This window comes from Tachypleus tridentatus, chromosome 6 (genome assembly GCF_004210375.1).
Source record: "Tachypleus tridentatus isolate NWPU-2018 chromosome 6, ASM421037v1, whole genome shotgun sequence".
NCBI lineage: Eukaryota > Metazoa > Arthropoda > Merostomata > Xiphosura > Limulidae > Tachypleus > Tachypleus tridentatus.
The window spans coordinates 128,340,575-128,353,068 of record NC_134830.1 but is presented as its reverse complement, the minus strand read 5'-3'; the positions used below and the strand labels follow the sequence as shown (position 1 = coordinate 128,353,068).

The 12,494-nt window shown below is 32.6% G+C and overlaps 1 protein-coding gene across 1 annotated transcript in view; it reads left to right on the top strand.

Annotated features, from left to right (window-relative positions):
- The first annotated feature begins 7,533 nt into the window (after positions 1-7,533).
- The window catches only part of LOC143253631 (signal recognition particle subunit SRP72-like), a 93,075-nt gene continuing 88,114 nt past the window's right edge, over positions 7,534-12,494 (top strand). The window contains 2 exon segments of the mRNA XM_076507788.1: positions 7,534-7,672; positions 12,261-12,382. Of these exon segments, the coding sequence (XP_076363903.1) occupies positions 7,573-7,672; positions 12,261-12,382 (222 nt within the window). The 5' untranslated portion in view covers positions 7,534-7,572.

Genomic DNA, 12,494 nt, shown 5'->3' with positions numbered 1-12,494 from the left:
TAATTTCATTTTAAATTTATTGTTACCTCCATACTAATGTCATAATTAATATGTAGTCAACAAAATATTAAATGTGAAAATTGATTATTATGTGCTTATTAATTAATTTAAATGTATATATACCTTGTGTATTTATTATCTAATTAATTTGGTGTGCATCTTCGTATATCAGTTTACATATTAAGCATTTAATTGAAGAATTAACCGTTAATTAATAAAGTAATGATTAAGTATTAATTTGCATATAATTTATATAGATTAATATTAATCACATATAATGCCATCCCGATCCCACATCCACCTCTATAGTGACCTTATAATTCTGTTAATAAACTTAGAAAACAAATACTGGAATGTCTGTCCAACCAAATCATGTAATTACTTAAAGCTGATATGTTAAATGTACGTTTTCACCACACCCAGCACTTGACACAATGTAGCAAATAACTGTCTGTTTAAGTTAACTCCTCATCCATTTGAGATCTCCAGGTGTGCCAAAACATCACATTCATTTTTGAGCCAGTACATCTCCAATGGACTGCATTGTTATACTAGTTAGTGGATAAGTTAAGGAAATAATCAGTATTGAGAAGTACATATTGATTACGTGTTGCGGTTTGCAGCAGTGGACTAGCTACGTCCGAGATGATACTCTGCAGAAGAGAATATATTACTCTGCCCCAGTTAAAATTAGTGTAACCAATTTTTCTGTGGCCAACATCCCTTATGCAGTATCTATATCAGTATATGCAAATACGGCTAGAAAAACAGTTTTCACACATTTGCAACAGTGTTTGACACTTCATAGTGTTCCCAGTCCTTGGATTATATGCGCAATTAATTATTTTCTGCCGTAGAGCTCTCAGGGCCACCAACTTAATCACAAGTTGACTACCACATCTCCGTGGTTCATAGTGATAATATAGTATGTCATCCCACACTCATAACTATTAATACATGTGCCAGATTGTATGCACATCAGTACTATGTCTGTCAGTCCACAATGGATTTGTGTTACCTTTGCACCCATGATATGTCTAGAGCCTTTAGTCCCACCAAAGTTTCTAATTAGTACTCCATGGTGGACTTCTGTGATAGTGTTTAATTATTTAGCAGTTAGGATATTTTGTTGGATGTAAAATCAATAACTGAAAGGATGTAACAACCTTTAGTTTCCAAATTATTGAGTGATACTTAGTAAAGAAACAGTACTCTGACATCTTGCAGTAATTCCCAGATATATCTAATAGAACTGTAGCAGAATTCTTTTGGAGCGAGCCATTTGTCATTTACTAGATACATAGCTAGGACAATTAAGATTGTTAGGCGAAAACTAACAGGAAAGTTACAACTTAATTGAAGTTAATTATCGAGCAGTCAGATTAAAATTTAGAGACTATTTTGCCTGTAGAAACTTCATGAGTGTTTGTTTTGAATTTCGTGCAAAGCTAAACGAGGGCTACATGCGCCTTCATGAGTGATCTTGTTATCTTGCACACAATTTCATGATACTTTTGTCTTGTACATCTTTGGAAAATCACATTTAATGAACTGGATAGTGTACAACACTCTTTCTGGTGTTAAATCTTCAAATATGTGATTTTAACTCAAAAAACACAAAGAAAGACCAAAGAATTCTCAAAAACGGAGGGCACTGTGAATTGTTTTCATTGATGTAGAACAAATAATTTTCAGTTCTGTAACTGTATGGCAGGTCTTATGTATCAGAATTTATAAAGTGAAAGTATGATATAACCTCTTCCTTTTACAAAATTGATAAAAAATACTATACCTATTTTTTTCTGAGTTTTGATTTAGAAAGATGTTTTAGTATGATATCTTGCATTTTGTAAGGGTTTTATGATTATTACTGGATATTTTGTCTGTTATTTCAAAATGTGTAATCATGACTCATAAACTTTGTGTTAACTACAAATGTTTGTGTAAACTACAAAAATATAATAAAATTACTTGTGATTTCGAACGTTATTTCACATATTTATTAAGTTTATGTAGGTATTGTAACCGAAAGCAGATTAGAGTAAAAAATATACAGCTACAAACCTTCAAGGGTAGAAGACTGGGCCATTCATTGTAAAACTGATTAATTTATGTGTGTATTTTTACCGTATAATTATTTTTCCCTTTTGATCATCGAATGTGCCCAACAATGATAGATTAACTCACGTGCAAAAATGTAAATATTCTTTTTTATCTCGATATGTTAAGTTAGGTTTAATAAAAAAAAAAGGCTTAGCTGAGCTGATATTAATTTAATAGAGTAATTCTACATTGAGTCAGCACAGTATTACTATTTTGATAAATTAAAATTTTAGGAATTGAAATTCATGTTGTGGTAAACTTGTGCATAAGTTCAAGTAAACATACGTCTATAAAACACAATCAAACTTTGTTTTGAGCTAATGATTACTTGTTTTTGCAATATTTCACTGCTACCATAAAGATTAATTTGAATAAGTTGTAATTTATATAGATAATTTTGATGTTTGTTTCATAGATAAAAAATCTGTTAAGCTAATCACTTTCAATTTTATTGCAAAATAGCCAAAATGAATGACATTCTGAATATTTACAAACGTTACTGATGAATTCTTAACATTACTGGAAAACGTATTTGCAAACTATAATGTATTAGTGTTGTATATCTAAGTAAAATTGAATTAATTTCCTTTATTGACACGCAGCATTTGCTTATACTGGATCGTCTATCTTCAGTCGCTCAATCTGAAACCGTGTAGTCTGATATTTTTTCTCTATGTACATATTTACCCGTAGCAACTGGCGCTATGTAATTGATTGTTCGTTTGCATTCAAACATAGAGGAGGCTGTGTCCTTGAAGTATCATCAAAGCTACAACTGAAGAACACCGTCAAAGACATTCCTACACAATATGGCAATTGCAGCAGCAACTCCCACGAGTGGAACAAAAATTACCTACTTAAGTATAACCAAATAATAAATGCAACTAGAATGAAATCACCTAAATGGAATTTTGTTCAACACATTTTATGTCAACTAAACATATACAAAAGAAATGATAAATTGAGAATAATACTATATTATTACAAGAAGACATAAGCAAATGCATAGTACATCCATATACCTCACTTTCTCTTTTTCTTTCTCCAAGCTTGTCTTCAAGTTGACAATTAGCATTCTGAATAATAATATTAACTCTAGGATTAATAAAAGGTATTTTAATTGCAACATCTTCTTCCTGTCGCCTGTTCATTTTCCTTTGTTTGTGAAGTCTAGTATGGTCTGGTGGTTACAGTGCTAGACTCGAATATCTGTCGCCGAACGTATTCGCTCTTTCAGCCGTGAAGTCATTATAATGTGATGGTCAATCCAACTATTCATTAGTAAAATAGTAGCTCAAGGGTTTGTCGTGGGTGATGTTTACTAGCTGCCTTCTTTCTTATTTGTCAAGAATGGGAGAAATTTGAACTATTTTAATCCTGTTTAATTTTTATTTCTATTTTTATGTACAGTGATAAAAACAATTAAGATATTTTAATAATGAATTCTTGAAAAGTAGTTTTTAATCATTTGACTCTGTAGTATTCTCAATTTCATTGTTTAGGTGATGTGTGAATTTTGTGTTTGAGTAGGCTATTTTCTCAACTATGTGAAATTGGGGTCTCTTCCCATTTATTGTAAAATAATTTCAAATTGATTAAGATGTTGCCCTGTGAAAGACAATTTATGTGGAGAGGCTATGCTTTCACAAGCTTTTTTTATGCCTCACTCTTGTGCATTTAATTAATCGAGTAGGAGTTACAGAATAGCTGGGCTGGAGATTTTCCAAAAATCGTTTTATCGAATAAAATCATAATTATCTTAACCTCAACTTGTTTGCGGGTAGACCAAACCAACACATCTTGGAAGGAAACATTTCACAATATATTGTAACCACACTTCCTGCCAAAGCAGAGCTAAATAATGTAGGATTTCAGGCTAAATTACCATTGAACCCAAATACATATGATGCTTTCCATTATTTTCTGTTTACTGTGTTAAATTACTAAAGAAATAGGTACACTGAAACAGAAAATCATTAATAAGTTATAATTAAATAACATTAATGATTAAGTATAGAGATAAAACTTTATTATGTTTGAAAAAAACAACAACAATAAATCATATTTTAAGAACTTCAACCAAACACGTACTGAAGTGTGGCATATGGCATTTAAGGGAATCCCATTAGTAAAGAATGTGGGAATAATAAAATAATGGTTTGATCCGAAGTTCATTAAAAATTCGTAAACACTTGAGTGTATATCAGTAAAATTATAGTTTCGATTTAACGTTCAGTAAAACTCCATAAACACGAATGCATTTTTCATAGAAAACATATTTCAGTTGAACTGTTAAGGGACACTAAAAATAATCTACAAGTTTTCTGTATTTAACAATCATAATTTAAGCCTTCATATCTATTACATTTTATTACCACTGAATAAAAAAATCAAATCGGAAATAAAGTTTCAAAAGCTGCATTTATGAAAATCAGATTTATCATTCATATTATCTTCAATGTTATACATAAAAATAACCACCTGCCTGTGTCGTACTCTCAGCTTCACAATATCAAATTAACTTTCATACAAGTCTAGTCCATTTCAATTAGTGTACAATTCTTGTGTACTTCTAATCAGTTAGACTCTCTTACTGACCTTTGTTCATCAGTCATATGGCAGTCAATGACCTTAACTTGAGAATCACCCTGTTCTGTTAGCGTGCGATATGTAAACATGATAAAAACAATAAATGTTATATTTTATCTTATATATAAAAACACAGAACACTCATTGTAACCATAAAAATTATATTCTTCTCACATAAATCCTTACTATTTATTTTTACAGTTTCAGTGTAATTTTTATTTCAAATCTTTCATTGGACCAACTCCCTCGATCTCCTATAGTCTTCGAATTCTCCATCACTGCAGTGAATTCAAACTTTTTCTTATACTTATAATGCTCTTTATTATGTCTTTTCAGTGGGAAGAAATTAATGATTGGCCTTCTAGAGAACTAGTACTTTATTATTGTCCTACTGACTTTATTCCCAAGTTTCCTAAAACTCAGGTTATTCATGATGAAATAATAAGTGTCCAGTCTCTCCACATAAAAGAACAGAAATATCATGAAAGTTATGGTAGGAGTCACAAGAGGTGGAATGATTTCCCATGTATTGTTATCATTAAGAGAAATCAACAAATTGTTGAGCACTTTTGTTTGTATTAAAAGTGCGACGCTGGCGATGGAAATGTCAGTGATTTGATTGCTTCATACCATGTAATAATAAATATACTTGCTTTTTTTTAGAAAGGAAAACGGATAGCATTGGAAACTGTTTTGAGTGTTCGAAAACTTTCTTCCTAAAGAGCGCATGTCGAAAGAGCCATTGGCCTTTCTAAGACGTAAATTTTTCATCGACCTCATGATTCACATGGAGTCATTTCTGACTACACAAATTATCAATGTAATTTTTACTTTCTGCAGTTCCCGAAAATGTATTATTACAAATATGCATTATTTAGTGTACAACAACTTTATATTATTAATATTACCAGTTCTGCCTCAATAATGTAATTTATTGTACTGGAGACAATTAGTAATTTAATTTGTTATGGAACGTATCTATTTGTTTGTTTTGGATCTAGCGCAAAGCTATACGAGGGCTGTCTGCGCTAGCCGTCCGTAATTTAGGAGTGTAAGACTAGAGGGAAGGCAGCTTGTCATCACCACTACCTGCGGCATCATTATTGTCCAACAACATGATGCGCGAATTTCTTTCCTATTTCACAAAAATACTTTTAAAAATGTATCAAATCGACGTCTGACTGTCAGGGAGCTTGCTAAAGAGTGTGGGATATCAGTTGGATCTTGTTACGAGATTTTGACAGAAAAATTGAAGATGCACTGCGTTGCTGCGAAATTTGTGCCACGCCTGATGACGGACGAACAAAAAGCCCATCGCGTCCAGGTTTGTCAGGAACTGCTTGATCGTTCAGAAGAAGATGAAAACTTCTTGTCAAGGATCATAACAGGTGATAAATCATGGGTTTATGGTTATGACATTGAAACGAAGGTCCAATCGTCCCAGTGGATGGGTGAAACATCCCCCAGACCCAAAAAAAGCTCGCCAAGTTCGATCCAAGGTCAAGGTGATGCTGACAGTTTTCTTCGATGCTAAGGGTGTTGTTCACCACGAATACCTCCCCGAAGGCTCCACAGTGAACCAGACTTACTACATTGAAGTTCTGAAACGTCTGAGGGACGCCATCCGTCGCAAAAGGCCAGAAATGTGGAAGAGTGGCGACTGATTTTTCTATCACGACAACGCTCAAGCCCATTGAGCCCTCAGAACTCGTGAGTTTTTGGCCAAACACTCGATCACTGTTCTTCCCCCCCCCTACTCACCTGACCTTGCTCCTTGCGATTTTTTCTTGTTCCCCAAACTCAAAAGACCCTTGAAAGGAAGAAGATTTGAGACGATTCCCGAGATTAAGGCAAATACGACGAAAGAGCTGGAGGACATTACAAAAGAAGCGTACCAGGACTGTTTCAACAAGTGGAAACACCGTTGGGTTAAGTGTGTGCGTTGGGGAGGAGAGTACTTTGAAGGGGTCCCAGACCTGTAACTTCTAAATAAAGTACATTTTGTTTTATGACGTCAGTCCCCGTATTTTTTGAACAGACCTCGTACATATTAAAAACAGTAAAATTAAATATAACCATAGATACGTTATAACGTCGAGCCCGGTTAGTATTTGGGAAGGTGACCACCTGGGAATACCGGGTGATGATGACATTCGTTTATAGCACGGCATGGCCAGGTGGGTTAAGGCGTTCGACTCGTAATCTGAGGATCGCGGGTTCGCATTCGTCACACCAAACATGCTTGTCCTTTCAGCCGTGGGGGCGTTATAATGTGCCGGTCAATCCCACTATTCGTTGGTAAAAGAGTAGCCTAAGAGTTGGCGGTGGGTGATAATGACTAACTGCCTTTTCCCTAGTCTTACACTGCTAAATTAGGGACGGCTAGTGCAGATAGCCCTTGTGTATCTTTGCGCGAAATTCAAAACAATCCAGACAATAATCGTGGATTAAACCCACTCAGCGCCAGCTCTTGGGTTACTTTTTTACCAAGGAATAGTAGGATTAGCCGTCACATTCTAACGCCCCCACGGCTGAAAGGGCGAACATGTTTGTTGCAACAGGGATTCGAATTACGAGTCGAGTACCTTAACCACTTGGCCATTCCGGGCCAAAAGTTTAATTAATATTTGTAATTTTTGCTGTAGTGCCTCTCTTTTAAAATTTGTTACCTGCTGGTACAGCGGTAATTATACGAATTTAAAACTCTAAAATCAGTGGCTCGAATCGCCTCGGTGAACTCAGCAGATAGCCCAAAGTGGCTTTGCTATAAGAACACACACACACGAAAACACTTTTCAAATTTAGGTGTTATATTCTTTCTTTGAATTTATATTAACTTATAAGAAAACTAGATGGCACTAAATGCCATAAGTGGTGAACATGGCGCAGAATGTCAACAACGTGGCATATTTATATTCTGAATTAAATCGTTTTGGTCAAAGTGGGGATTACGAAAGGGCCCTGAAAACCACAGAAAAAAGTAAGAGATGTATGAAAGAATTGAGAGATATACTTACAACGCTTGATCTTTAATATGAGTAAAGTTGTCTTTTATTGATTTTAAGATACTATTACTATGTACTTTGTAAGTTTCTAAATTTTAATTGTGTTGCAACTGAAAATAAAATTAATGCTTAGTTATGTCAGTACTTAATGATTTGTCCGTTTTTATTTCTAATTTTTCTGATTTTATTTTACTAAATATTTAGATAGGTAGTTGCATTTATGATGCTGTTACTGTTTTATAACGTAACATTACAGACAACAAGTGGAGCAGGTGAAAATTTTAAATTTACTATATATTTTAATTTTAAAGGAAATCACCTAGTCCTTTCTTTAAACTCTTGTAAGGTTGCCAGCTTGCTTCACTGTGAAAATTAATTTCATGAGCTGATCAACTTGTCAGAAAAAAACCAAAAAAACTGGTTCCTGTTCCAAGTGTGCCTTTTCCAAATCTTAAACTTGTGCCCTTTCATTCTGTTGTTTTCAGAATACAGCTCAAAGAAATCAGAGGTCTTTATCACAGCGACCCTCTGAATGATATGAAGACTTCAATAAGATTGCCTTTTACTGTTATTCTCCTGAGAGAAAAAAATAAAGAACTCATACCCAAGGCTGACAAGAGCTGCCCTAGGGCACAGGGCTTGTTGAGTGGATTGGTAGTGAGATATACCCAAGCTCACAAGAAATGCATACCACTTAATGAGCATACCACTGTGTGTTCATGAATTCTTGAAAATAAATTTGTCACCTAAATTTCTTTTATGAAAAGAAAACAAAGGTTTAATAAATAGAATGAAGGGAAGGGGCAATGATATTACTGATTATGGGGTCTGGGATTGTTCTTGACATCCTTGTCTATACCCTTTAGATGTGGGTTATATTATAAGACAACAAATTTGGGTTTTTTGCTTCTTAATTTTCAATTTCAAATTTAAAAATAAATGTTTTGCTTGATTGTTACTGAGCATTTGTAAATACACATATATATTTGAGCATTTTCTACACATCAAATTCAATTTTCCAGTGCACTTCACAAGATCTCTAGATGCTGAAGTGAAAGATTTATGTAGTTCTGGCTAGGGAACAAAAACAAAAGCTTCCAAAGCAAAAGAGTATCTGTCAGTATCCTGGATTCTTTTATTTCCATAGAAATGTGAATATTTTGAAAACATGTTTTACTGTTTAGATGTGTGGTTTTATTATTCTTGAGTGATGAAAAATTTTTTGAAAAGAGCATTTTTGGTACTAGTGAGAAAGTTAAAAGATTTGACAGAAACTAAACCAATATGCATGGATTTAAAAAATAATTTTTCAGAGTGACCTCTATATTTTTACAAAAGGCTCATTATTCCTCCCATACCACCTAAACAAATGACTTTTCTATTTGGAACAATGTTTTTCATGAGTTCCCTACTTTTCAAAATTTGCTTGTTACTTTACAACAGGTCTATAAATTATTCATTATTATTCTAGTATCCTTCTTTTGAACATTAATAATAAGTCAGTATCTATTCTCAGGTAAAAAAAAAAAAGATAAATTTCACATGTGTCAAATGAGGCCTAATTAGTGATTTTCAAAGAGAGAGAAATACATATTTTGGTTTGTAATAAGTATATCTATGAATAAATCCCAATCTTAAATGAAAGACTTTTACAGTATGCTTCGAGAGTAGGTGGATTTCTTGGACCTGTATTCTTCCATGCAAGAGGGAATTATATGTACAATAAAAGATGTGATGCAAAGTCATTTAATGAAGTTTAACATTTTGTTGAATAGTCACTATGGAAAGAAAGTATGGTGTTATTAATCTTTTGAAGGTCCTTGAAGAGATTACTGCTTATGTTTATGAAGCTGTGGGTGTGTATTTTATATATATATATTGATTTTCACTAAGCGTTTGACAAGGTGCTACATAAAAGATGTTAATATTATTTTTATGGGTGGGGAGGTAAGTTGCTCATTAAATCAAAATAATTTAAGAGTAAAAGCTGAACATTTTTATAAATGGGATGAAATCAAATTAAGTAAGTGTCACAAGTGAGGCACCTTGGAGCAAAATGTTGGAATCCTTGCATTTTTTTTATTCAGTTGGACAGAAGAAGGAATAGTGAAAAAGTAGGTTGTAAATGGATTTTAATTGTTTTAAGTGTGAGGTAATGCATATGGGTTATAATTACACAGATTACAATCTTGTTGTGAATAACCTAGACAGTATTATGGAAGAAAAAAGGATCTTTGCTTTGTTTATTAATCTCGGAGACTATCCAAACAGTGTACTATTGTTAGTGGTAGGACAAATAGAATCTTGGCTTCTATTTGTGGAAATGTTTAATCTAAGTAAGTATAATGGATTAAATGCTGAAAATTGGCAAAATATTAGAAAACCAATAAGCTTAAAATTGTTATGAAAACAAGTTAATTGCAGATGTATTTTTGCATTTAAACCATAATTTTTATTAGTTTTCATAAATAAATAGTATTTCATAAATCTTTTGTATCTCATTGTCTGGCCCATCTGGTGAGTTCTGATATTCAACAAGAACTTCATATTATTACTGTCTTGGCATGTGATTTTATAAATTGTTTGATTTGTAATAAGTATATCAGTAAATAAATCCAAGGCTTAAATGAGAATTTGGGGATATATTTAGAAAAATGGTGGATTTGTTAGACCTGTAAATAATTTTATATGTAAGGATGAATTATGTCTTATAAAAGATACGGAAGACAACATATAGATCTGAAGTACTGCTCATTAAATACATCTAATTACAATAGACATTAAGAGAAAAATAGTCCAAAGAGGATATCGTTTATTTATATATATCTTTAGCTAAGCCCTATTTGGAATAATGTGTTCATTGTTGGTCTTCTTACTTTGAGGAATATTGAATTTTTGGAAAGGGCTTGCTGGATGTAGAAGAGCTTAATAGATGTATATTTTATTTTATAATTTAATATTTAATGAATATTTAATTTTCATTACGAGCATTAACACTTATTTTAAAAGTAGCATTTATGACAAATTTTATGTTAACGTGATTAACTGAGTGATTTATGGAATGAGGTTGGTTTGGTCAAAAGCAGTGCAAATTGACTTTTTACAAGAGCTTTAGGAGAATTGATGATTTTCTGATTAAAAACAACAACAAAAAATGTTGGTGGCTTGATTATGCTAACATCACATTGAGCACATGTTTGCTTCTCCTGTAACTGGATCTCCATCTTTTCATAGATGCCCCTCTGTTTGGTTTGGGCATGATTCTGATTGATCACATGACTATGAGCATGTGGGTTACAAAGAAGAGCTTGTAATCAGGGTTCTTGAAATTCTCATCCTCTATCAAACACACTCCTATTTCTTCCCTCTTCTCGTGGATGAAATTCTCATCCTCTATCAAACACACTCCTATTTCCTCTCTCTTCTCGTGGATTGAGTGGCCATGATTCACTCTGACAATTTCAAGTTTCATATTGGGTTTGCTTTCAGTTGCATACATTTCTCAGTGGTGTCTTTGCCACTCCTGTCAACCCCAAACTTTGATCCTTGCAGGTGATTTATTATGATAACCAAAACCCATAACCTTAGTTTTATTAAGACTAAAAGACATCACCTATTGTTAGACAAGATCATAATTTTTTTTTCATCAAAACTGAAATACCTTTAGTAGAGTTTCAAATGCTCATGAATTTATTATGTTCAAATATAAACAAACTGGCATGATGGGTAATAAGTTTTCTTTCCGATTTCCATTTATAGCTGTTATGATTGTTTCAAATTAAGATTGAAGTCAAATTAGTCTACTTATTAATCTTTTTGACTGTTTAAACACAATATATATACATATTATATAAACATATTGGAGTACTACTAAACTGATTCAGTTTTAAGTTAAAGGCTTGTAATTTTAAGAACTTGATTTTAATACTTGTGGTGGGCACAACACAGATAGTCTTTGTGTATCACTGTGTGCTTGATGACAAGCAAAGACTGTTAGGTATCAATGTTTTATACACAGTTATTAGTAAATTCTATACAGTTAGTGTGAGGCAACACTTAGTAATGGATTAAATTTACTTGGATGATTTATATTAAATCAACAATAAGCATGGATTTTAGATCTTGATTGTCTTAGAGAACTGGCTGATTTTAACTCTTATTACAGGGTCAGAGTTCATGGTCTTTAATTGTTGTTTGGTTTCTGGAAATTGTTTAGTTAAATTATCAGTTTGTAATAGTTTTATTTTTTAACAATAAGCCCACATCTGATTTTGGACCACAGTGGGACCTCATGTAGAATCAATTGTATGAGAAAATATACAAGTGGAAATAGTATAAATTTTGTCTAAATTAATTGTTTATTTTTATCTTTCATGTTTTTAATAACTCTGATATTTACCACAATCTTTATGGTTAAGTATTATTGTAAAACTCATTATGTACTATCCTAACTTACAAATATGAAACAAGTTATTTATGGGCCAGAAAGTGTTCTGTACTGTGACTGAATATGTATTTAATTATTGTTTCATTAAAATAATGTCTTTCCATTTTCTATTTCAGTTCTTCAAGAAAATCCTGATGACACTAAAGCTTTCCATTGTAAGATTGTTTGCTTGATTCATTTATCTAAATTTGATATTGCTATAAAAGCAATTGAAAAGAATCCTAAGTTATCAGAGTAAGTACTCAGATGGCAGTTCTTTTTTTTTTCTAATGAGTAGTTAATGCCAGATTTAAACATATATGTAAAGAAACATTAATATCCATATGCTTATTGTTCTTCTGAAATATTTA